Source organism: Thermobia domestica, chromosome 10 (assembly GCF_964235325.1).
Source record: "Thermobia domestica chromosome 10, izTheDome1.hap1.1, whole genome shotgun sequence".
NCBI classification, from domain to species: Eukaryota; Metazoa; Arthropoda; class Insecta; order Zygentoma; family Lepismatidae; genus Thermobia; species Thermobia domestica.
This window is the reverse complement of record NC_137463.1, coordinates 33658858-33686505: the sequence shown is the minus strand read 5'-3', so window position 1 is coordinate 33686505 and position 27648 is coordinate 33658858. Positions and strand designations below refer to the sequence as shown.

The following is a 27648-nucleotide window of genomic DNA, read 5'->3' as shown; positions in this document are numbered from 1 at the left end:
TTTCTTTGAACCATTAGAACGAAGACTGTAGGTCCCGTCAGGTCACTAGCTTACGACAGAAAGTAATAAGTTACTAAAATTTCGTACAGTTTACGTAATTGTAATACAGTATAAATCGCTACCGCTTCTATATCTTTTTTCTCATCTCAATCATAGATTGGTGGGCAACATGGAAATTTTAGAACTTTTCTCTCCTTTGGGAGAGTTGTTTTATACTTTGAAAAGGTCTCTTCTTCGTAACTGCATCTAGATATTCTATCCTTGGTCTTTCTCTTACTGGTTTTCCTTCTGCCTTTCCCTCTATCAACACGGTGATCCAATCGGAATGCCGAATAAGATGGCCAAGCAAGCTGTTTCTTCTTTTTTCTATTATCTTCATGATCTGTCGTCCTTCATTAGCTTCCTTTAGTACGTCCTCATTCCTTTTCCTTTCGATCCATGACATGCGCAGCATTCTGCGCCAACACCACATATTAAATGCTTTCAGCTTGGATATTTCAGCTTTCCTCAATGTCTATGTTTCTGACACGTAAGAGTCACGTTCCACATCAGGGTCTTAATAAATCGTTTTCGAACGTCTAACGACATATTTCTTGATGTAAGCAGTTCTCTTTTTCTATATGTAAGTTTAAAAATATTTCAATACTCATCCTCGTTTAGGAACTCTACCCTGATGCTCATAGTTGGCATTGTGATAAATACTCGTACGTCTTTAAACATCCTCACTAACTTACACACAAAACTATATCATCAATATCTTCATGTAGAATGCTTTTAAAAGTAGGTGGGAGATCTGTTAAGACGGCGACGTACAGAACTTCAGAATTTTCATACCACAGTGCCTCAACACACACAAATATCGACAAAAGAGAATTTTAAAAACATTGCTACTATATTATTGCTTATGAGATCCAATATTTACATTGATTAAAATCTTGTATATACTATTCTACTGTACGAAGGTGAGTCATAATTTTGTTCGTCTTTTGGTATGAAACTCTGTAGAAAAGAATGAAAATTATCTTATTCTGCAAAGTAAAGACGACTATGTTGGTCGGTTCCTTGCCAACGTTTTATGAGTGACACAATCTAATGCAATTTTGCTCGTAAGATTTGAAGGCCAAAAACTCTCGCACCCTATTCTCCACATGAACCCCTATTTCAAAGCAGTCATCCTTGTCGGAAATACGCGACGGAGAAAAACATAATAGTACGAAGAGACGAACTCTAAGATGTATGCGAGATGTTCTACCAATTTGAATCCTTGAATTTCAGATAATTACCAGTGACCGGTGATCGAATGTTTTTAATGACCCTCTTTTCTGAAGTAAAACTCTCTTCCTGATGATTAAAGCTGGAGCCATAATATCACGAATCTGCCGTAATTGTTCAGTGTAATCTTTCCCATTCACAGCATGACTATCCTTTGCTTTAAACCTCCAACTTTGGATAATCGAAAGTGTCACTTGACTTGGTCATAATCACTCATGACCACCGGCAATATCGCAGAAAGATAGTTCTCCTCACCTGCCACGACACACCAACCAACATCTGGTGTAACAAGGATTTTGTAGCAATTGTTGACACAGAGTAAGCTGTCTATCTGCCTGTTCTGGTATCAGGTCGTGTGGCAAAATGAGATGAGGCTGTTTAGAGACAAACCTGTTCATGACGACTCACGGTGTTTTAAGATGTTACTTCTGTGTTCCTAATTAACTGTATTAATGCATGAATTGGTTGTTACAGTTAGATATAGGAAATTCATGTTCATGGCAACTGGCTTACCGGCCGGAAGTTCGTCTTCAAAGATTGTGTCGCTTGGTTTAAGTCAAATGAACCATTTGGGCTGTGCGAATATTCACAGTCATCTTTCCTTTTATAGAACAGAGTTTCTTTCCAGCTTTAGCAGTTTTCATCCCTGTCTTCCAATAATATTTCAACAGTACTACAAACTGGCACTTAAGCGAGTTCCGGTACATGTTTGACCCTCTGTCTGGTTGTAATGTGGAAAAGGAACAGTTAACGATGGGCATGTGCTCCACGTCACATTAGATTACAGTAACGGGAAATGCTTACCTGGCAAAATCACGCACAGGAACGGAACAATATAGTACATTTCGATGAGTTTCATACTCACTCTAGTATTTATAAAACTAATAGCTAAATTTTGTTGTATGTCCTTATACAACACCTAGTTTATAGAGAGCGAGATCTATTGTCCAAATAGACTCCTAACCCCGCTGGGTCTTGAAACCAGTGAAGCAGGAAGATAGACAGCAGATCATGCAACATCACTACTATCTTGCCTGTACACTAAACAATTAGAGACTCATGTCGTATGCTCAACTTTCATCCATAAATAGTATAGCCAAGAAAAAGACTTTATTGAGTTTGTAATGGAAGCACACCTATATTATTTTCTTAGTTGAACTATCAAACGAAACTATTATTATTATTATTATTCAGTTTAACGCCCCACGTTATACTCTTTAGGCTCAAGACGAGACGAATGATTAATGAAAGTGAGTGGTTCTGATTTTTTGTGTTTACCTACCGGGAATCGAACCCGGAACTACATGCACCAAAGACATGCGCTAGCCACTGGATCGGCGGGGAATACTTCAATTATCAAGTTTCCATTTATTTACTCTCTAGAACTTATTATTTTCCTCTCGTTTACCTTCTTTTCGCTTCTTTGATGATATATATATATATATATATATATATATATATATATATATATATATAAATAAATTAATTGTCTGAATATCAAACAAAATGTTTACCTCATTATTGATAAGCAAATGAAGGAAAAGAAGAAACAATTATGCTTCTTCCAGCCTAAACCTCTACAAATAACTAAAGTTACAATTTGTGTACATTTAAGGAAGGAAATGCCACTGAGAATAAAATAATTTTCCTTAGATGTAAATTCTCCTGAAATACATTACATGAGAAAATACGTAAGTAAAATAAAAATCTCACTGAATTTGTTTTAGAAACACTTACCCCCAAAGACGTCAAACGATTATTCGACAAATCCAGAACAGTTGCCTTTTTGATGGTCATCTGCAGAAAAAAGGAAAAAAATATATATATATATTCCTGAAAATTTAACTGGACAGACATGAACTCTCAATTATCATGATTATCAATAAAGAAGACCGAATGTTAGGCTAAATGCCTATTTCTTAATGTCAGAGACATAAAAATGTATGTCCTGAGTTTAAGAATTTAATTTGGAGGGAGATTGGAAGACTTTGCCTTCAAAATTTATTTTCCCCATTTCATTCTATACTGCCAACATTATTACTTAAATGCCATAAAATTGCCTATTCTTTGCATTTTCTTCAAAACCAAGGGTTTCATTAGCGTAACTAAACAGATCTTTCCATCGGTTTCAAGATTGTATATATATATATATATATATATATATATATATATATATATATATATATATATATATATATATATATATATATATATATATATATATATATATATATATATAATTAAAGCCCCGCTTTTAAAACGCTGTAAAACAACCACCGGTTAAAATGACTTCAAATTTAAACTTGAAGAACGGAGACACAGTACGGCATAAGAAAACAAAAGTTCCAAAGTATATCAATAGATGGCGCTGTAAGCCACACTTTTGCTCTAGAATTTGTTGCGCATGGAAGTGGACAATCAATGGCCGTGGAACATTTTGTGGACAGACGTAGCCCATTTCTATCTCCAGGATAATTAGAAACCGAATTTTCCCATCCAATGGTACGACCTTGCCTTCGTGGATGGGCTTTCCACCAATAGAGCCACAACTGTTGAATGACTTGGAAGTCATTTTTTCCGTTACAAAAACGAAACAATCAAGTACGTTGAACAGTACGGCTTAATTTAATGTGCAACTAATGCCAAAGCCGCCGTATTTTGATTCAGAATGTCACTTTTAGCCGAATCCACTTTCGTTATGCCGCTTACAGCGCCACCTATTGATACACTTGGGAACTTTTGTTTTTTTATGTCATACTGTTTACCCCTTCTTCAAATATACTCAGTTCAAATTCGACGTCATTCTGACCAGTGGTTCGTTTTTCTATAGCATCTTAAAACTGGGACTTTAATTATAATCATCCTGTATCTATCTATATATATATCTAAGACGAAAAAGTCAGTACGTATGTAGCATTTGGATAATGTGTGCTCCGTACAGATTTCCGTAGTAAACATATGTATTCCGTATATTTGTACAATATGTCGCTGTCCGAATAACGGACTTTTCTCAGTGTATTGTCACTTGAAAAGACTGGTCACCCAATGGAGGTAGTTGGTGAGTACTTTAAATTATATGCCAGTAGCAAAACTGCCTCTATAAAAATTGTTGCGTGAGTACCTTAGGATTCTGAAACATGGATTTTTGGATAGAGCACATAATAGTTCCTAAGTGAAGTCTTGACCCGACTAAGGCAGGTCCCATAGTTTTGGATCTATGGACCTTTAAATTTCATTTTTTGGTGTTTTCGGCAGCCTATAACTCCGAAAGGAAACATTTGTGCACCCAGGTTGGTCTATACTTTTTGCCTTATCTTGGTGTCAGGAATCACCTCCCAAACGTTGTCGGTGTTGTTTTGAAACACTCTGTATAAATTTATCTTCAGGTTAATGTCAAGCTCCACCCCTGATAAAAAGAACGCAGCCGCAAGAAATGTGAGTTACTGCGGCTAATAAGGAAAGGATTATATACACAGAAGTGCTAACAGGTAAAAATGTACCAAGTTCGATTCTAAGCTCTTGTGTGCTTAAATTATACCCCAAATTACAGCCGTACAAACAGAAAGATAAAAAAAAAAAAAAAAAAAAATACACTGTACCACAAAAGACCTAATTTATCAAATTACAACTAGTAGAAATATCTTATGTGAAATTATAAGCAGTACTTTCTTATGGTAAAATGCTAAAATGATTTAAATTAAAAATATACTTAATAAATTTTTCTCATTCGAAAATGTGCAATAATTTCTTTTTTCGGTTTGCTGAATGTAAAGTGTGTATGAAATAATATGCTATAACTAATTAATTTATTACAAGTATAGGGGGTCATTCCACATCAGTTCATCCAGTGAAAAACCGAAATGTCACCCACCGACTCAGATATTAATGTTATTTGGTACACTTGATTTACAAAAACCAAAGCTAACTTGTGCAAAAGTTCAGAGCTCTCGCTCAACCACTTTCCATTTATGATCCATCGAAATTTCGACATGGTAGACAAAAAAATTCTACTCGCGACAGCGAAAATGGTGAATCGAGGTTTAAAGTTGCAATAGTAACATGCCGACATGAATCCTTTAAGGCAACAGACCTATCCATTCTGATGCAGAATTATCTGTAGATTTCAAATCTGTGGTCAGATTTGACATAGCGTCAACCTAAAGTGCACTTTTGTACAAAAAAAAAAAAAAAAAAAAAAAAAAAAACCCTAGTAAAAAGCATGCTTGAAAAGCGAGTCTCCACTAAAAGTACAAAACTGGCTTTATTTCGAAAGTACCAAATTCACAGAAATAATTCCTAGATATACTCAAAGAGGATGAAATTTCCTATAAAATGAAGTGAATATCATGTTGGGTATTTGAGCATGTAATGTACTACATTCAAAAATATCAAGATGAATGAAATGAATTGTCAAAGTTTCCCCTCTTGCCTCTTTTAGTCGAAATGGCTGTTACTATCTGGCAGCAATTAGAAGTACCCTGGGTGAATAAAGAGTGGGGTACAACAAAGGAGAGAATTTGGAAGGCAAAAGTTTCATAGTTTGTGGCACATTTTTAATTACAAAATAGCACCAGTGGCTGCATTATCTGAAATATTGCGATTTGTAATCACTAACATTTATAAATTAATTAATGTCATCTGAAGTTACTGAGACTGACCTACCTCCTTGCAGCAGAGGTTGTGCACATCCAGACTCAAAATGCCACCAGATTACATATGGTTCTACGAAAGAAATTCTGCCAGTTAATAATGAAACTTTCACAGAGAGTGAAATTGAACTGATTTGTGGACGTCTAAATTACAAAGCACCAATGAAAACGTGACTATTTGTTTTCATCATAGTGGTATTTGCATCACTATGGATTAGCTTACAAGAAATGTTGTGATCCTTTTACAAGGCACAAGAAAACAGTGCGACGTGATTTGCGGACAGTGACACTGGAACTTGCGAAAACCGTCAAGAAACATCTGGATATTACCGTTATCCGAGGTCACAAAATGTGTTCCAACTGCCCCAGACACGTAGCCAAGGGGTGGGTCCGGGGGATCCGGATCCCCCCCCCCTTCGGATCTAGAAATGAAAAATATTAAGGAAGGATGAAACAAAAACAAACGAGCAATAGATGAATCAGCGTCAAAAATATAAAGCTATAGCAAGGGTTTGGTTACTCTTTCTTATGAAGAGCTTTGTGTGGAGGAAACGGGGAGGGGTCAAGTTGAAAATGGATATTATTGTAACGAAGCATTCTGAATTCCATCTTAGCTTCATGCTAATCCTATGGACTACAAATGACGATCGATAAACCGGTTCGATCAGACAGACTCTCAGGTAGTACTTAAGAAATGCCCAGAATCATCAATAATATCAACCATTTTGAATTTCACGGCAACACTAATCCATTTTATAGGATGTCTTTACTCCCGAAAGAAATCTCTTTGCTATCCTTGACGTCATTAAACGAAGATAAGAAAAAGAAGAAGAAAGAAAACAAGTAGAACCGAGTTCGAATCACCTTGGATGATTATCTTTTTCAATACTTTTTTTTATTCTTTTGCTCAAGATTTCTTCATAGTTTTTTATTTTTTATTAAGATACTTACTAACATATCCTCATTTTATTGTCCTAACAAACCAATATGGACATGTTGCCAGTAAAATAGTTTAGATTGATCGATCCCCTGGTGTGTAACCACAGTATTTCATGTCACGACCCCTCATTACGAAATCCTGGATAAACGAACGAATATATGTTGCCAGTAAAATAGTTTAGAACGATCGAGCCCCTGGTATGATAACCACAGTATCTCGTTACGGACCCCCTCCCCTTCCTATTGCGAAATCCTGGCTACGTGCCTGAACTGCCCAAAAGTGAAGAAAGAAATTGCCACTGTCAAACAAGGGAAATTATCTTCAGACACACCAGAGTCAGCATCTCCACACAAACGTTAACAGCGAATTCAAATTTCATCAAGATACAACAGAAGCTGCAGTGGAAGAAGAAAAAGCAAAGCTTGATGCAAGTTTAACATATTTAGGTCTTTCACCTTTAAAACTGCATGCTGTTCCTGCACATCAGAGTGTAGCAGTTGGGCGTTAAAAAAAAAAAAAAAAAAAAAAAAAGTGCACGAAGCAGCCAAGAGCCAAGCAGTTTACAGCTTGATGATAAAGACCACTTGTTACTGATACTACTGATTCGGACTTAAAAAACAGTGCAAATGAAGTAAAAGAAAAAGCAACAAACCTGGATCGCCTAGTTCTGTTAATGAAGCGGATGATAGCAATAGCAAATAGACGTGAAAGACTTCAAATTCTCACTATTGCTTCAGAGCCATGGTCCCGCAAAGTATCTGATGCCTTTAATGTTAGTGAATACATGGTTAGGCAGGCTGGAGCATTAAGTGAAAACAAAGGTAGATGCTCCTTAGCAGAACACCGATTAAAGAAATACTACCTGAAGAAACTAACTTTAGTTCAAAATTTCTATCAAGATGACAAATTTAGTCGGATACTTCCTAGAAGAAAATATTTTGTGAGTATTAAAAGAAATCTCTATATGCAAAAACGACTAATATTGTGCAATCTAAGTGAACTTTATGTTGCTTTCAAAGAAAAACATATCCTGACATTAAAATTGGGTTTTCCAATTCTGCTTATTAATGCCTAAATGGTGTGTTGTTGCAAATTCAACAGGTACACACAATGTCTGTTTGTGTACTACTCATCAAAATGTAGATTTATTGTTGCTTGTCATCAGTTTAAAAAGGAAGATCTTGATTATGCAATTTCACTGATGGTGTGTGATAAAGGTAAGAGAAATTATATGTTAGGAGTGTGTGAAATTTCCCCAGGACAGCAGTAAAATAACAATATCTCTAAAAACAAAATCGAAGAGTACTGGGATGACGAGCAGGTGAGCTTTGAAGAGTGGGTCAATGCTGATCGTAGTTAGTAGAAAGAACACTACCAATTCCAGAGTTCATTGCTCATTTTGTTCAGAAGCTCCAAAGAATAATACCCCATTCTTTCATTGCTAAAAGGCAACTTATCTAAAGGGACGTAAACAAAATCTCTCTCATGATGAAGCCATTATATTGATGGACTTTGCAGAGAATTAGGGTTTTATATTACAAAATGAGATACAGACTTACATGTGTCAAGTACCTTACACCCTGTTGTACTTTATTTTATTGAAACTAACCGTTTAACTGAGAAATCTCGACGTTTATCTGATGTCTTACATCACGACGTGCCTTTTGTGTATGAAGTCCAATCTGCAACCATGTCATTCTTAAAGAGTAACTATCCACATATTAAAAAAATGTCGAATATGTAACAGATGGATGTGATGCACAGTACAAAGACTGTAAGAGCTTGATACTCTGTGCCATCATCTCTAAGACTTTTGAATATCTTGCTTGTTGGTCTTTTACTGCCACCAGCCATGCCAAATTACCTCGTGATAGCATCGGTGGCAGTGTGAAACGCTGCATTACAAAGCCAAATCTGCAGAAGCCATTTCAAAACCAGGCAACGAATAAACGTAGATTTTTACAAGCGTCAGTCTTCGAAAATTATATCCGAGATTAACAATGTAAGAAGTGTCTTAGCAAATCGTTTCTAGATTGCTCCGACTGTAGCACGCACAAGAGCTTTTGATAGGTTTGTGCCACTGTCAAATACAGTTATAACAGCAACACGATTGAGTGCAGATAAAACACCAGAGTTAGAGTTTAACTTTGCACCAGAATATGATCAGTTGGAACAATTGGCTTGCCAGGATATTAAAGTTAATTGACTTGTAGCATGCATCTATGATAATAAATGGTATATCGGACTAGTAGTAGAAGTAGATGTTGACAATGCAGATATAAATATAAAATTCATGCATCCAGCTTGGCCTGCAGCATCCTTTTATTGGCCTAGCAGAGATGACATATGTTGGGTCCCAGTAGAGCACATATCTGTTATTGAGACTCCAGGCAATACCAACTGAGTCATAAATGCAAATTATTAATTGAACAGAAATGGAAAACCTGAAAAAAAAGTAAAGGGCTACGTAAGTGTTTTTGAGTCCTGGGAAATACTACAATTACCTGTACGTTGTGGAAAACTGCATTTTTATTTCTTGTTTAGCACTAAGCCAAAGAACCAAAAAGATTTTCATTTCATTTTATAGGACATTTCATGCTTTTTCAGAATATCTAGGAATTATTTCTACGAATATGGTACTTTCTGAAATAGAACCATTTTTGTGCTCCTATTTGAGGCTCGCTTCTCAAGCATACCTTTTAAAAGTTTTTTGTACAAAAGTGTACTTTAGGTTGATGCTATGTCAAATCTGACCGCAGATTTGAAATCTACAGATTCTACAGAATGGATAGGTCTGTTGCTTCAAAGGATTCATGTCAGCATGCTACTACGGCAATTTTAAACCTCGATGCACCATTTCCGGCTGCCGCGAGAAGTTTTTGCCTACCATGTCCAAATTTTGATGGACCATTAACTTGGGAACGGGTTAAGCGAGAGGTCTGAAATTTTGCACAAGTTGTTGTAGACTAAGTGCACCAAATATAATCAAAATCCAAGTCGGCTGGTGACATGGCTTGGATGAACTAACGTGGAATGACCCTAGGGAAAATTTAATGTTTCTTTCTTTAAAAGATATTCTTTACAAACAACGAACATATAGTTTTCTAGATTATTTCAATACAATACGTAACTTCATTTCAATTCTTGAATGTTTGTCCTTATTATTATTAGTTAAATTTTAGGACTTATTTTGCATGATTTTAGTGCACAATCTCTTGTTTCTAGTTGTGAACATCTAAAATAGTAAGTCTACGGCTTGTGAAACTGGAAATTTCTCTTCTTTGGTCTATTGACAGCATATCTATAAAACTGATTATATTGATACAAGAAATAATAGTCTCACCTTTGTACCGCTGTGTTCTTGTCTATGTACTTAATACCATCAATACTTCAATCCTCAGGAGGATCTTCGCGATAACTTCACTCAGTTTCACTGGAGACCTTCCAAAGAAGGTCTCTGAGGATTGAAATATTTATATTACTTAATGCATAGACAAGAAAATTACAAAGGTACACAGGTAAGTACAGTATATTTCTTATATAGTATGTACCCTATAGTTTCCATTACTAATCAAACTGATAAAACTAGTTAAAGAGGAGTCTAAAAAAATTTAAACTACTTCTGTGAGCTTTCTTAAAAATATACCTACAATATCTCTAACTGGAACCTCCTCCAGATCTAACATGCTCAAATCCAGCTGACCATCTTCAAATTTGTCACGAAGATTTAACTTCGGCATTCTGAAACTGGAGAGGTAAAAGAAATATTAGCTTTTCAACTTTCACAGAATAAAATACGTTACTACTATTACCTTTGATATTTCTGATTAGAAAAACAAAATGTCAGCTCTAGTCGTTAACGCTTAGTAAATAAAGTAACGTTAATGTGGTTAGTTCGGAAGATCATCGTCAATGTCGATGAAGATTACATTTCGTTTAAAGACTCCTTCAAAACAGGAAGATAATTTTAACAATGTGCTTATATTTTGGATATTTTCTATTAGCTTCCCCCTCCCCCGCAAAAGTCAGATTAGGTTAGGTTTAATATTCGTCCTTTCACTGTAATGTTTATCTTGCCGCTCATTGTATGATCACATCTAGAACATAAACCCCTGACGTTTATATGGAAATGTAATCTTATGAAATCGAAACATGATACGAAAACAAAGTAAATTCTAGCAACGTAATTGTTACTTGACTCAATAGGACGCGTATTATGAGATACCTATTAAAATTGTACTTATCCCAAAAAAAAAAAAATTTAACTGTGTACGTTTCGGCAAATAGTCATCATGTCCTCAGCACGGGTCCTCTTGTTGCTTTATGAGTAGTTGCTTACAAAGAGTGAAAAAGTGACTTGACTGGACCGGGATCTTCGGCATACCCTGCCGACGCCACCCAGAACAGCCAAACACTCTCTCACTCCTGCAGTCGATGCTCTCCACTCTGACTATACTTGGATAATTACACAAATAAGAACGAAAAAGAGTTGCATTAGAAAGAAGATCGTGAAACTCCCGAATTTTTCTTGTGTATCTGGTGGAGCGAGACGTACAGTATGATTACACTCCCCCCTCCACACAAACATATACAAAAGTTCTGTAGAGGGTCGCGGTGGCTCAGGGGTAGAGTGTTCACCTCTGGTGCTTGGGATACCTGGTTCGATCCCAGTGCGCCAAGTGAACTTTGTGGTGGACAAATACCATGTGCGTGAGTTTCCTTGGAGTTCTCTCATTTTCTTCATTCGTCCTCACCACCGTCTCCTTTAGCCTAGCCGCCATATGCGTGGGACGTAAAACTCAAATATTTTATTTTTACAAAAGCTCTGTACACCGGCCTCCTGGGTATGGATTCGACGTATTTTGTTACACACAATCTGTTAATATTGATTCTAAATATTTGAAAATATTATCTGATATTTTAAGGCATCCATAAATGAAAGAACAAAAAGACAAAGAGTTGCAGAAGTGAAACCATTATACAGAATTACACATGGACAATTTCAAAGTACTACAGAGTACAGAAGAACTAATTTTGTCCAAGTTAGTTAACAAAAGGGTTGGCTGGTTTACACCAGCTGTTTGAAAAAAAAAAAAATGGTTTAAAGCAAAAAACGAAAAATGTTCATAAAAGTGTAAGTGTTCTTAAAATCTTGATGAACACACATTTGTGGCTATGACGTTTCATTTCCGTATATAATTGTATTGTATTTAGACCTAAATTCCCCATTCATTACTCAAAGGGATTATACTACAAAAGCAACTTCTGTGTTTTTTATGTTTCTTTTCTGATTTTTTTATGGTTATTATTGTTATCCAACTGCAAAGAAAAATTCTAAATATTGTTTCGTTTTAATCATGTTTGCTATTGATAAAATACATGGAAATGTACTTTTTGGGGGGAGGGGGTCATACAAACCTCCACGAGGGGCATTTATTGAAATCAAAAATATTTGTTTGGTATCTCTTTATGTATAAGTGGGTCAGAGCCAAAGTAGACTCAAATAATTCGTATTTTTAGTCCTTTTCTTACTCATATGCAAATTAAGTCGTCGTATTTTTTAACTTGTACTAATAAAAGTTGTAGTGAACTAACTTGGACTAACTTAGTTCTTTAGTACTCTGCAGTATTTAGAAACTTGGGCAACAGTTTATCTTATTGTCCTTCTGAAATGACTCTTAACAATTATATTAACAAGTATGTAAAGATCAATACAACGTACTTTTATCAGGAATCCTTCGTGAGTGAGTCAGCAGACGCATAGCATTTGTGGCCAAATACTCCCGGTTTCGAGTTCAAATGGAGGACAATTTTTCCTGGATGTAAGCCGAAAAGCGGTTTGGATTCCGCTTTAAGCTTATGTGACCCCTTCCAGCATAACCCGGTTGTTGCATAATAACACCAAAGCGGAACGAACTTATTTCTGTCCATATGTGATATAAATACATAATGCAAATTATTTAAACCAAAAAACCCGGGTTTTTTGGTTTTTTCAATAAAAACCATGGCTTTTGCCAACCCTGGTTAACAACGACTTCTATTACTCCGTTAAAAAAAAAAAAAGACTTAATTTGCATATCAGTAAGAAAAGTGAATAAAGATACGAATTATTTGAGTCCACTTTGGCTCAGACATTTATACATAAATAGATACCAAAGATACTTCTCATTTCACTAAAGGCCTCTCGTGGGGTTCGTATGACCCATACACCCAAAAAAGAAAAGTATCAATAGTAAACATTATTGGAACGAAACAATATTTAGAATTTTTCTTTGACTGCAATTACATAACAACAATAACAAACTATAAAAAAATCACAAAACATACATTCATAAACTTATACATATATATATATATAAAAAGTTGCTTTTGTAGTATAATCTTTTTGAGTAATGAATGGGGAATTTAGGTCTGAATATAATACGAATAATATACGGGAGTGAAACGTGATAACCCACAAATGTGTGTTCATCAAGATCTTACAAACACTTACACGTTTACGAACATTTTTCGGTTTTTGGTTTAAAATATGTTTTAAACCAGCCAACCCTAATAGATGGTCATTCGATGGTTGAGGGGGTGCCACTACGGATTTTGCCTAGGGGAGCCAAAGGCTATTGTTACGCCATTGCTTCCTGCACTAGTGTGAAACCGTTACATGTAATCTAACGTATGTGTTTTAATACGGTATCATATGATTTTAGACTATCCTCGTTTATATGCAAAGCCTTCGTCACTTATGTGCTTGCTCCTTACGAACGTATCCCCCGCCCGGGCCTTTCTGTTGCGCTTGTGCCCTGATGGTTAGATAGCATTCTCGCTGCAGTTTCACTATACGGATCCACAGATTGTAAAGTGTACGGAAATTTGGGGAAGTCTTTAATTTGTCCATTTTATGTAGAGAACAGAACCCAACAAACCCCTGCCGGGCTTTCTCTTTAAGGGGCAACCTAGCACGTGTTGCTTTGTATGTTTTGCACATAGTTTTTAAGGCGTACGTGAGATGCAAACTTATGCTCGTAAGGGAAAGCACATCAGTTTGCGCGCATATTATCAATATGACATTTAGCATTATCTCCCAAACCATCGAAGGCTCGGGGGCCGGTACCCGTACTGTGACTTATAGTGAGCCGTTGTAAACTAAATGGCTGACACACTTATTCCCTATGGACGCACCTCCTTGCAGCCACTCAGGCTCCCCTGCTGTACTCCTGATCTGACACGGTTAGATAGCATTCGTGATTTTCCGTGGCCACCTAGCACAAATTGGCTACTGAACTGTAGTTTTTATGTTATACGTTCAATTCATCACAGTTACAAATAACGAACCGTAATCACTACCAAGTGAGCCAGAACCACTACCAAACGATTTGAGGGAGGAACTAAATAATACCAATCAATATGTATGTAATTACTTCGGAGTGCGTCAGAATAATAACAGTTCCTAACGTATTAAGGAATGATCTAAAGCAAGGAAAGTTTTTCTTATTATCATTATTGTTTGACGGACTATTCTACACCTGCATCAAAATATTAACTGTTAAAATATTACAGTTGATTTTATCCAAAGGCACCACATTTGAACTTATGATGTAATTACACCAATATTCTTTACCTGTACAACTAACCAAATTTTGGTAAATCAATATTACATTCATGCGGTCAACTGGCAACATATCTACTTTAGCAGGTTGTGAAGCTATTTTTTACCAATGTTAATGATCCACGTCATTTTCAAAATAAATTTCTTATAATTAAAAATGTTACAACTACGGATTATAATTAATTTGTGCAGTAAGCTTTAATACTAACATTCACTTTTAGTTTAAATGTCACAGCACGTTAAAATAGTTTTTAATAAAAACAAAAATACTACCGTAAACACTATGTTCTCACTCCCGGTATGAATGTCTTAAGTTGCGCTATGCGCCCTCTGTCAGTCAGCCAGTGCAAATATGCTGCGTTGCGTCCGTGCATCCACGTCTGTCAACATAATAACGGAAATTGACAGTGTTGTAAGGTAAATGCTCGCAAATTTTTCAACGACAAAAACCCTTAAAATTATCATTGAAAGGACCTTATTTTCCACCAGCATTCCATTTTTCTATTTCTAGTTTTTCACACATAAATTCAAAAGCAAACACCACTGATCATACATAACACAGAAACTCTAAATTCTTTTTACAAGACAGTTATCAATACTTAAAAAGCATTTATCATCGAACTCTTGATTATTATCAGAAATGTTTTCTTGTTTGTTCTGGAACTTATGACGACTTCACTAAAATTTCTTAACAATCAGTTTCAGTTTGTGGATAGTATTTCCTTTTCTCCTATGTTATTCTTGTTATAGTTTTAATATGTTTTCGTCTATTAAAAATAAATCTTTTTTATTCAAATTCAATACCTTCAGTCTGTTCCTTTCAGTTTTAATTTCTTCCGATTCTATAGTTCACAATCCCATACAATATGTTGTGAATACTGAATATTCTCACATTCACACGGTCATTACTATCGATATTTAGTCTCTTAACGTGTGGCTTAAAAGGACCGTGTCCCGAAAGATATTACATAATCTCTTCCACGAACATTTTCCTAAGGATCCACTTTCACAGTGTACTTGATGGGTACACAGTACCCAAGGGGCTCATTTTGCAATGCTGTGTGGCACGAACGAAATTTGATAAACCAACGAAATGCGCTGTTAATTTTTTTTTTCGTTTGCTGTGCTGAATATTCCAAGTTTGAATTCATAAAGAAATGTAATTAGCAATTGTGTATTCTCATGATGCACTTACATACTACCATTGGCGGATTTAACACAGGGCCAGGGTCCTAGGCCCCCCAGTTTTTTCAATAAAACAACAATTATTATTCTTTGTTGTTAAGTTTGGATTCTGGGTGCCCCTGCGTCTTTACCTTCTAGATCCGTCCCTGCACATGACCCTGTTCAACGAAACACGCCTTCTCTTTGTCTGGGTACCCCGATCTGTTTGCTAGATATGCACAAAGTTTAATGTTAAACGTTTGACCAGTGGTGGCGTAAGGGCAGGGCGAGCGGTGCTCCCGCCCCGGGCCCCACTTTGTGGGGGCCCCGGACGGTAGGTAAAAAATAATTACTGAAGAAACTTGTTAGCGTGAGGTACAAGGGCCGTCAAGGTTTATAATTCACAGCTTCCCTAAAAGTAAAGGTAAATATTGATTAGTTGTCAATCAATATTACAGCAAATAACAGATGAAACAACAAAAACATCTGTCTAATAAAACTAATCAGTGCCGGATTTCCGTATAAGCTAAACAACATATAGGTTAGGGCCTCACTCTCTTGGAGACCTGCAAAGAAATTTAAAGAAAAACTGAATGTAGATTAAAAATAAGTTTTATTATCTTGTGGGCTCCCAAAGAAATTTAAAGGAAAAGCTGAATGTAGGTGAAAAAATAATAATACAAACGTTTACTCTCTTGGAGGTCCCCCAAAATAATTAAAGAAAGAAGCTAAATGTAGGTGAAAAATAAGTGGTCCTCCTGTGTGTTTGGTGGACTGCTCGCGGCATCGCGCATCGGGAAATGCTACCAGCTGGTCAAAGCATCAACGGAACTGTGTACTGTCAGCAGTTGAGAAGTGTTTTAAAAAACTCAAAACTCTGGAGAAAGCACTTCTGAATCGCAAAGGTTTTCTCCTTGTTACAGAACATCGCTAAGCTCCACGTGGCTAGGATGACCCTGAACACCATTCCACGCCTTAGATGGAAAACACTATTGCATCCGCCACACTCCCCGGACATTGGATCGTCCGATTATTACTTGTTCCATTCCTTGGACAATCACCTTAGAGGACGCCTGTTCAAATCTCTAGTAAAGGTGCAAAATGCACTTGATACCTTCTTCGCTGCACGGCCCACCAAGTTCTACCGCGACGAAATCCATGGCCTTCCAAAACGTTGGCAGAAGGTCGTCAATGCTGATGGGGACTATTTTTGATTTTCCAGGTACGTCTTAGGTGACATATCGATGTTCAGTGTGGTTGGTGAAAGAGTGACAGAACTTTCTTGGTTACCTTTATATTAGGGTACTAGCATTCTGTTCCTAACTAAAAGCTCTTTGGTGCAGACGCTATAGTTGCTGATTCGCTTGTTTTCCTTCTGTCTTTTTTCTTTCGTCCTTTACAAGTCGAATTTTCAGCGAGCGAAACCCTTTTGCTTAGCTGGTTTCTCTTTTTTTGCTCTTGTTTCTTGGCGTATAAATTTACACTTCAGCCCACAAATTTAGAGTGAATAAGATGTTCAATAAGAAAGCAAGTGTTCAAATGTTCAAAAGAAAAAAACGTGAATTATGTTATATTGCTCCCTTCTATATTTAGATAGAAATAAAATAGAACTATTTTCTTACTTTGCCAACTTTGTGCAGCAGCTAAATGATGAGAGCGAGGAAAGGTTAAAACCATGTTTGTTGCTCTGATTTGGCTTTGTTCTAACCGAATGATCTGGATTACATAGAATTATTTATATATAATCCGTTCACTAAGTTTGTGCTTAGAAACCTAAAGAAGAACTTGACTTTTCCCCACAAGATATACTGAAATAGGTATTTTCAATGGGACTTGAAGCTTACAAAAGTTTGGTAACCGCTCTTCAGATTTTGATAACACTACCGGTATTTGTCGCATCATTTGAAAGGTCTTTCAGCAAAATGAAGCTGATAAGACCATACTTATGCTCCACTACGAGTCAAGAAAGACACGAATCCGGACATTCTTTCTATCGATAATGGAATAGCATCTACTTTGGATTTTGATAATATAGTTATACTTTCGCAGCTACTAAAGCAAGGAAGGTAGCATTCTGAATGCTGGCGGAACACAGGCTAAGGTAGTGGAACTATTGCCGAAAGTAGTTTCAGGTTTCAACTTAAGACAATAAAAATACAAAAGTAGCAAAAGAATAATAAAAAGTCGTCAAGATCTGTCAATTGACTGGTAATGGTTGATAATGAAAAGTAGGATGGTAGAATTCAGTGCTTACATATGTAATCTATGATGTAGCCCTATCCCCAATTATTCAATACATTCAGGATTTTTTGTTACAGTATATTCTAATACTAAGTGTGTTAGTAAGTGGTAATGGAAACAGTCATAAGTGGCAGAATATAAATATGACTGAATTATTAAATACAAAATACTCGTAATGGAATCATAAAACAAGTGTGAAATCTGGAAACAATAGTTAAAAGAACAAACAGGAGAGAAAGATTCTAATGTTTAACTATTTATTGATATTTCGGCAAAAGCAGTAGCACTAAATAGATCGTATATTATCACTGGGGAGAAATCTAGTAAAAGATAAATGAAGAAGACACGCACTAGAGAGAAATCTAGGTAAAAAATGGTTTAATTATCATGTATTATCACTGGAGAGGAAACGAATGTTAAAGTGAATGGGGCTAATTGTATGAGAAAAATCTAATCAACTAAAGCCCATGTAGCGTAAACTCAGATAGGTGAGCAAGGGCACCCATCAGGGGGGGGCAAGATGGGGCGCTCGCCCCCTAAAGGAAATTGGGCTTAAGAATATTGAAAATCCAATAGAATTTTTACATTAGTTACAGCAAAATCTATTCACATTAGTTAGTTCTGAAACTATTTTTGAAACGCCGCTTATACTTGCCTCCCCCCTTGGAAACCACAACATGAGCGCCCTTGCAGGTGAGAGACTATGAATAAACTTATCACATGAGAAATTGCACAGGACAAACACCAAAGCCGAGAACCGAAGAAGAAAATTCTATAGAAAACTGAGAACTTACATTTAGAAACCTCATCGGTTATATTATTATTTGAATATTTTTCAATATCAGCTCATTGTTACATTTTGTACATAAATTTGTCTCTAAATATACTATTAGGAGCATTACTTAAACTATTCTATCTAATTACAATACGCTTTTAAACTAGAATAGTATAACTTAGGTGTCGGATAAATTCTGGATTCTTTGTTATGTTTTGTTTGTTCTTAAGATTATGTCATTTCTGTCATGGGTTGTAGTTTCCGTTACACTCGTCCTTTACAATAATCCGTTATACTAATCCTTTTTCTGTCATGCCCCTTGTTTAAAAATGAATATATACTGTATATATATGATATATATGCTGAATGTCACCCCCATTTATTTAACATATCTCAAATTAAGATGGTTTAATCACACACACACCAACGGGAAAGGGGGAGGAGGAATAAACAGAAAGAATAAGTATGCAAATGAATGTCAAAAATAGCAATGCATAAATCATGATTGTTCGAGAAGGGGTCCGATCTACTTCACTGGCCCCGGGCCCCAGTTTGCCTTACGCCGCCACTGCGTTTGAAGTTAGTTATTCCTGTCCTGTATTGCAGAGGTGAGCTTCCCACCAGACTTCAAGGCGAATATTTTATTTGGAGCAACTTAATAATACTATAAATTTATTAATTTAACACTATTGATAGATAGAAAAATATACATGAGCAGTAACTACCATAAATCCTTTTCTAATTGATATACCTAATTAATATAAACTATAACCTAACTATAAACTTTGAAAAGTAATATTAAAACAATAGAATGCAAGTGTACGGGATTGTCCAACGATTTACTATTTTTTAAATGTCAATACAGTGTCAATTAATAGGTACAAAAATTATTGTTAGGCGAAAGATGGTACTCCTTCATGCAATGCAGCCTTCCGCGACACTGACTCACGAATATCAATTACTCGCAAGAAATCTTTTTGAGAAACTTTGCAGTGGGTTGCTTCTGTGATCAAAGGGTGGATCTCGTTCTCTTCATGGTAATGATCTCTATCTCTATTCTTACAAGCACCAATCACCTTCATCCCGTGAGTAGTCAACACATTGAAGATGGTCTTATTGTATCTCGGAGTACATCCAATTCCAACAGCAGAAGGGCACATTTGCTGCAAATGACATTGAAAATGTATGTCTTCCCCTGGTATTTTGCTCATATCAGTGGGGAAAGTATAAATCCAGCCGAGGATCTTAGTTTGGCTGACGCTGAGGTACTTAATCACAATCTTCTTTTTATCATTATCAATGTGAACAGTTTTGTCTGTTTGTTGTTGAGGTGGAAACAGAAGATTCTTCACAGAAATGGTCTCGTCGGTTTGTAGCATTCCACATATGTATGCCATTGTCCTTAAATTGTTAGCTGTACTTTCTGCAGCGTAAAACAAAAACTTCTTGCAGAGTTTGGCCGGAATAATGATTGGATATCTTTTATTTTTATCGTGGGTCAGATAAGGAGTATCAAGCTTGTAATCTGAAGTTGAGAGCGAAGTTCTAGCTCGTTCAAGTGTGAACGTCTTCACAAGCAAAGGCGCAAAATGATTTTGAAACATGGCTTCAAATCTCTCCATAGTTTTTACTGGTACACGTAACTTATCTTCTTGTAAAAAATTTGCATCGCCCAACTTACAGAAATTTAAGTATTCTACTTCATAGTTTCGTAAAAGAACGTGTTTCAAAAGCTTTGACAGAGCATCAATAGTAAGGAAGACTTCGTCTGAAAATGTATAATCTTGATAATTTGGGTGCCGTCGAAGTTTGTGCCTAAATATATCTATAAATCTTGAAAACAGCATGTACGCGTTATCATATTCTAGTTCTTGTAAGTAGATCCGGGCCAAAGCAATCATTTCAGCCCCTGAGAAATAATAACGGCGCATCGGGATGTTATCATCTACACTCATGCTGTGGCTAAATTCTTCCAAAAGGGAGAGTCTCTTTTCAGGCATCATTTCAACAATATTGCGAGATGAAAAATTAACTTTCAAAATATCTGCCGAATTACTGTAGTTGGTGTTGGTGCCACTGGAAACACTTTTACTATTCATTTTGGTGAGGAATTTATTCTCACTTCTTCTGTTTTAAACTTAACTCTGTCCTATAAATAGTTTATAATGTCAATTCTTAAAGAAGTGAGACTTCTTCTATTTGCTTATATACAACATTTTTGAAGGAAATCACAAATAACATTTCACATGACTACAAAGAAGAAATTTTAACACTGAAAATTTTGAAATCATTGTAGAGCCTATGATTGTTTCCATGATAATGTACAATATTTTATTATTATTATCAACAATAATGCAAGTATATGTTAATTTGACATGTTTAATTGATATGAACCCAGGAAGAGTAAAATGCCTGGGAAGCATAAGCATAAAATTCACCTAATGTGGTGAATTAAATTAGAAATACATCATAATTGCTTTTTGAGGAGGCAGGGGTTGTTTTAGAAGTTGAGTTATTAGAAAAGATTACGTTGAAATTTTTATATTGCGAATATAATTTAATTTACAATTTTATAATTCTGTTATATATGACTTTAGCGATTTGCATCAATAGAAATAAGAACATTCCACACATCATATATATGCTCTTTTGAGATTGAAACCATGCACGAGAGCTCTAACGCCTCTTCGTTATTCCCAGCAGTGTTGTCAAAACGACGACACAAAAAGTTGCTAAAGAATCATCAGTGAAATTCCATGCCTATATGCACTGTTTTAAACTTTCAGGTGTAACTTATCTGGCTTTTATGTTTTCAACAATATGTATATATAAATATTACAATGTATATAAATGTATATACATATATAAATATAAATGTATATAAAAATTTATATATGTATATAATATGTCAATGTATATAAATATTAGTATTCGATACTATTACTACTGCTGCTACTAGTATTGCATCAAATGTGTTTTAGGCATGCCTCGGTCTACAGGACACAATCAATCCTTGAATTCGGGGTCCATTTTCCATTGTTTTGTATACTTTTGTTCATATTTTAAAGCAGTAATGTCATTTTAGATTTTGCTTTAGGTTGGGGGCATCCAACATCGATAGGAGTAGTTTCTCAGTTCTCATTAATATGTTGTTATACAGAGTGGCGCAGGGAAATAGTAAATTTTGAACGTTATAGTTTGCAACACTGTAGTGCCGGCAGTTGTTCAGAACCAATGCGAGGCTGTTGAAAACACGTTGCTATTTAGTGGTCACGCACCATTATGGTGATGCAAAACGTGCTATCACTGTGAGAGCCTTTTACAAGCAGAGTGATAGTGTGACTGCTGCGCAAAGTGTATTTTACAGCATCCAGCTAGCACGTTAAGGACGTGTCCCATCTGCTCATGCGACTACAACGTGGGTGGGTAAGTTTGAAGAAACTGGTTCAGCCTTGAGCAAGGTGCCTCAAGTGGCGTTTGAACGGTACGTACCCCAGAAAACATGCAGCTGTTTGAGTTTCCATCTAGAAGAGTCCTCGTCGCTCCATTCGACAATGCATCTGCGCTAGAGATTGGGCAACGAAGTGTACAAAGAATACTGCACGAAGCAGACTTTGGTAAATGAACTTCGGAGCCAGTTTTTGCAAGGTGTTAGTGCATATTTGAAGTGTTCATATTACAAACTAAAAGAGCGCAATGGCCTAATGTAGAAGAGAAAAAACGTCTTGAAGTTTTCGACTCGCCGTATATGCCGTACGTTGCTCAAATTTATGAAGTAACAGCGTGGCAGCATCAGTGGCATCTGTGACTCATGTGTGAAGGGTCACGAGTTCGATTCCCAACTGTTTTTGTTTTTGTCTTTTGCTTAAAGTAGTCACTTGTAGCTACAAGTAAAATGTTACTTCACCATATGTTTATAATGAATTAAACCAATAGAAATATTCAAATCAGTTGTAAAATCTTTCTATGTTCCTTGTTAACTAGCAACGAAATGTAATCTATTTCGTAAATATATTGATTTCATGAGTTATCTTGTGGTTACCACAGTCGTTGTGTAAAAAAAAAAATGACCTTGACGCTTCGTGTCTACATCTGTTGACAGTGTTTGTATTACAAGCACTGGCGCAAATGGCACAGGGGATGAGGAGGATATGTCCCCTCCAATTTTGGAATTGAGGAACTGTCTCCCAATAATCCGATTTGAAATGTTTTTTTGGGGTAGAAATGTGGTGATTTGTGTCCGATTGCCACAAAGGAAAGTGAGATGAAATTGATATCCCCCAGAATAAGCCTTAAATGTGCCCGCCTCCCAATGTTAAAGACAACTCTGATCCTACATAGTATTGTTTATCAACTTCATAAATATTTTGAACATCGCTTTAAAAAAAATATGGGAACGGTCTTACCCGTCCTCCCCTTCCAATGTTGGAGACAGATTCAAGGGGAATAACAGGGAAATTACTTTGGTTATAGTAATATCCAGTATTACCAAACGGAATTTCCTTCTCATCCCCCTTGTAATTCTCACACTGTCAACAGATGTAGATACGAAGTGTCAAGAATTTTTTTTTACACAACGACTATGGTAACAATAATATAACTCGTAATATGAATATATTTACGAAATAGATTACATTTCGTTGCTAGTTAACATAGAACATTGAAAGATTTTACAACTGCTTTGAATATTTTTATTTTTTAATTCATTATAAACATTTGGTGAAGTAACATTTTACTTGTAGCTACAAGTGACTATTTTTTGGTTGAAGTAAAAAACAAAAAAGTTGACTCCAGTGGGAATCGAACCCGTGACCTTTCTCAACTGAGTCACAGATGCTACCGATTCTGCCACACCGTCACTTAATAAATTTGCGCAACGTACGATATATGCGACGAATCGAAAACTTTAAGACGCTTTTTCTGTGCTATATGAGGCCATTGCGCTCCCCCAGTTTGTAATATGAACACTTTAAATGTGCACTATCACCTTGTAAAAACTGGCCCCGAAGTTAATTTACCAAAGTCTGCTTTCTCCTTGTAAGACCAACGAATACTACAATTTCCTTAACAACACATGGATGTCAGATGAAGCATACTTCTATTTTAACAGATACATTAACAAACATAATTTCCGTTACTGTGCACAGGAAAATTCTTGTAGCTTCATGAGCGTCTATTACATAGAGTCAGTGGTAGTGGCGCAACTAGGTTTTTTGGCCCCCACAAGAGATACCCAGGGCCCCCGCCTCAATAACATTTTTAGGAATGATAGATAACATAATAAATAACCACTAACAAAGCCTTACGTCCTGTGCAAGGCAGGACACTATTGTTTTCTGAATATCTTTAATTAAGAATTTCCGATAATTACTCGAATTTAAGACGTCTTCGAATCTAAGACGCACCTGGATTTCGCTGGGTTAAATTAAGGAAAAATAGTAATATGTTGTTTTTACTATTATATATGTTCCCTCTTTGATATTGGTCATTTTCGATGAGTTTTATATATCCCTCTCCCCTCCCCTCCCCATGTTACGCGGCACGGCATGATAAAAATTATCCCAGGCCCGAATGTCATGTATGTTGAAAATTTGATTGAGATCGGTTGGGTGGTTGAAGAGTGAAGTTCTATTTATTTTTATATATTAATTTCTCCTCCCCTTCCCTAGGTTCTACCGTCAAAGTGAAAATATTTTTTAAAAAAACTTTCCAGGCTCGAACGTCATCTATGTTGAAAATTTTATCGAGATCGGTCAGGTGGTTCAAGAGTTATTTTTTTATTTATTTTCATATATCTCTCCACTCTCGTCCTCCTACCCTAAGTTCTACCGGCAAAGAGATATGACGAAAACCAACCCTGGTCCAAACCTCAACTATGTTGATTTGATTAAGATCGGTTCGGTGGTTTAAGCGTGATGAAGTCAAAAAGACAGTCACTTATTTTTATTTTCTTTTACATATATGTCCCCCTTCACCTCTCCTACATTTTGCCGTCAAAGTAAAATGACGAAAACATCCCAGGTCCGAACCTTATCTAAATTGAAAGTTTGATTGAGATCGGTCGGGTGATTCAAGAGTGATTAAGTTTTATTCATTTTCATATATTTACCCTCCTCGACTTCCCTTCTCTAAGTTCTACCATCAAAATGAAATAATAAAGTCTTCGCAGGTTCGAACTTCATCTATGTTGAAAATTTGATTGAGATCGATCGGGTGGTTCAAGAGCCCAGACAGCACAATGCACGTACAGTATCCGTATAGTACATGCACAATTGCACGGATGCAACATGTGCATCATCTGTATAAATGCACGCCTGTACATGTGATGCACATATACATGCCAGGTCCTATTCAACATCTTCACGTGCACAGAACATGTGCAACGTACACGTCCTGCACAAGTGATTTACACCTACCGCGCAGGTGATTTACAAGTAGCACGTATTCGATTTACATGTAGTTCACAGGTGATTTACATGTAGGACAGCAGTGATTTACACGTAGCACACAGGTGATTTACATGTAGGACAGCGGTGATTTACACGTAGCATACATGTAGCACATAGGTGATTTACATGTAGGACAGAGATGATTTACACGTAACACACAGGTGATTTACACGCAGTTCCCAGGTGATTTACATGTAGGACAGAGATGATTTACACGTAACACAAAGGTGATTTACACGCAGTACCCAGGTGATTTACATGTAGGACAGAGGTGATTTACACGTAGCACATAGGTGATTTACACGCAGTACCCATATGATTTACATGTAAGACAGAGATGATTTACACGTAACACACAGGTGATTTACATGTAGGACAGAGGTGACTTACATGCAGTACCCAGATGATTTACATGTACGATAGAGGTGATTTGAAACAGTACCCAGATGACTTACATGTAGTGCACAGGTGATTTCCTCGTAGTACAGAGGTGATGTAAAAGCAAATTCGAGATGCAACGAAAAAAAGAAGTTTATGTATTTGGTGTCTTAGCAGTAACACAATCTATAATTGCAAAAACATCACTTTCAAAGTATATAACAAGTAACTAATAATTGTCAGTGAGAATTTTAGTTTTGGAGTTTATTATTTGCAACGAGCAAAGCTTTAGGTAGTATCTTTGACATGTTTGCCAAGTAACAAATAACGCAACATATTCTACTGTAATCGGTCACGAAAATAATTTTGTAAACCTATGAACTGTCTGACACTAGTTACATCAGTACAATGCTGCCACCTGTTGATTTTGTATCCTAGCTCAGTGGACGTTATGGACTTTTTACAATCATTCAGCTGTTATTCGTCGAAAAGTCTCTATAACACCGCTTGGAGGAAAACGACACCTACCAAAAATGGAGGTTACTTTCTGTTGATGAGAATGAGAGTAAAAGAATGAAAGTAAAACTATACACTTGCAGGGTATTATGGACGTCTCATACACACGTGCAGTAGCCGTGCAAATACTCATGTGCACACAACGGCTTAAGCACCGGTAATTTAAATGTGCTTCATCCACGCAAATGCACATGTGCACATCCACTGCTCAAGCATGGGTTATGCACATGAGCTGCATCCACGCAAAAGCACATGTGTACATAACGGCTACAACACGGGTTATATAAATGTGTGCTTCATCCATGCAAATGCACATGTGCACATAACGGCTTAAGCACGGGTTACGTACGTGCGCTGCGTTCATGCAAATGCACATGCGTACATAACGGCTTAAGCACGGGTTGTATAAATATGTGCTTCATCCATGGAAATGCACATGTGCACATAACGGCTTAAGTACGGGTTCCGTACGTGCGCTGCATCCACGCAAATGCACATGTGTACATAACGGCTACAGCACGGGTTATATAAATGTGTGCTTCATCCATGCAAATGCAGGTGTGCACATAACGGCTTAAGTACGGGTTCCGTACATGCGCTGCATTCACGCAAATGCACATGTGTACATAACGGCTTAAGCAGGGGTTACGTGCGTGCGCTGCATCCGCACAAATGCACATGTGTATATAACGGCTACAGCACGGATTATATAAATGTGTATTTCATCCATGCAAATGCACATGTGCACATAGCTGCTTTAAACTCGGGTTCTGTACTTGTGTTTCATTCACGCATATGCACATGTGTATGTAACGGCTTAGGCACGGGTTATGTAAATGTGTACTTTATCCATGCAAATGCACATGTGCACATGCACGACTTAATCACTGGTTATGTACGTGTGCATAACCCACGTAAATGCACATGTGCACATACACGGGTTATGTATGTGTGCTTCACCCACGCAAATTCACGTGTACGGCTTATGCACGGGTTATGTATGTGTTCATCATCCACACAAATGCACATGTGCAAATGTACGGCTTATGCACGGATAGTGCATATGTGTCGTACACGTACGTGTTGTCTGGGAGTTATTAACTCACAAACATAGTCACTTTTATTTTTATATTTATTGTTTTTTGTATATCTCCCCCTCCTTCTCAACCCCTACGTTGTTCCGTCAAAGTGAAATGGTAAAATCCATCTCAAGCATGAACGTCATCTGTGTTGAAAATTTGATCGAGATTTGTCGTTTGGTTCAAGAGTTATTAAGTTTTATTCTTTTTATAATTCTCCTCCTCCTCACCCCTAAGTTCTACTGTCAAAGTGAATAGCTAAAATCACCCCCAGGCCAGAACCGTATCTACGTAAAAAATTTGATCAAGATCGGTCGGGTGGTTCAAGAGATTAAGAGTCATAAACATAGTCACTTTCAATTTGGATCTGAAGTTTTTGGTTCACAGACACCGCTATTAATATATAGATACTTTCCTGCATCTGTGAATAATAAGTTAAATGCATGTAACTACTAGACTTAAATATTCATAAATGGAAACCACTTTGCTATACAAGTAATTTACTCAATAAGCTTCACAATGACAGATGGACTTTCCTCTTTGCAGTCAGTGACGTTTGTCATCATGAAGAGTAGCAGGAAG

General features: G+C 36.6%; 2 protein-coding genes across 4 annotated transcripts in view; both read right to left on the bottom strand.

The window, feature by feature from the left end:
- LOC145662421 (uncharacterized) overlaps window positions 1-14883 on the bottom strand; it is a 30037-nt gene extending 15154 nt beyond the window's left edge. For 2 of the 3 annotated variants that reach the window (XM_081727978.1, XM_081727980.1), the window contains exons 1-3: window positions 14738-14883; window positions 10512-10608; window positions 3010-3069 (exon numbers count right to left, since the gene is read on the bottom strand). In XM_081727978.1, coding sequence (XP_081584104.1) covers window positions 3010-3069; window positions 10512-10601 — 150 coding nt within the window. In that variant the 5' untranslated portion in view covers window positions 10602-10608; window positions 14738-14883. Of the gene's footprint in view, window positions 1-3009; window positions 3070-10511; window positions 10609-14673 lie in introns of all 3 variants that reach the window. The other variant, XM_081727979.1, reaches the window with a different exon arrangement.
- Window positions 14884-19464: 4581 nt separating this feature from the next.
- On the bottom strand, window positions 19465-20949 carry LOC145662420 (STAM-binding protein-like). The gene has a single exon (XM_081727977.1). It carries the CDS (start codon window positions 20741-20743, stop codon window positions 19538-19540), a length of 1206 nt encoding a protein of 401 aa, XP_081584103.1. The 5' UTR covers window positions 20744-20949; the 3' UTR covers window positions 19465-19537.
- Window positions 20950-27648: the final 6699 nt, after the last annotated feature.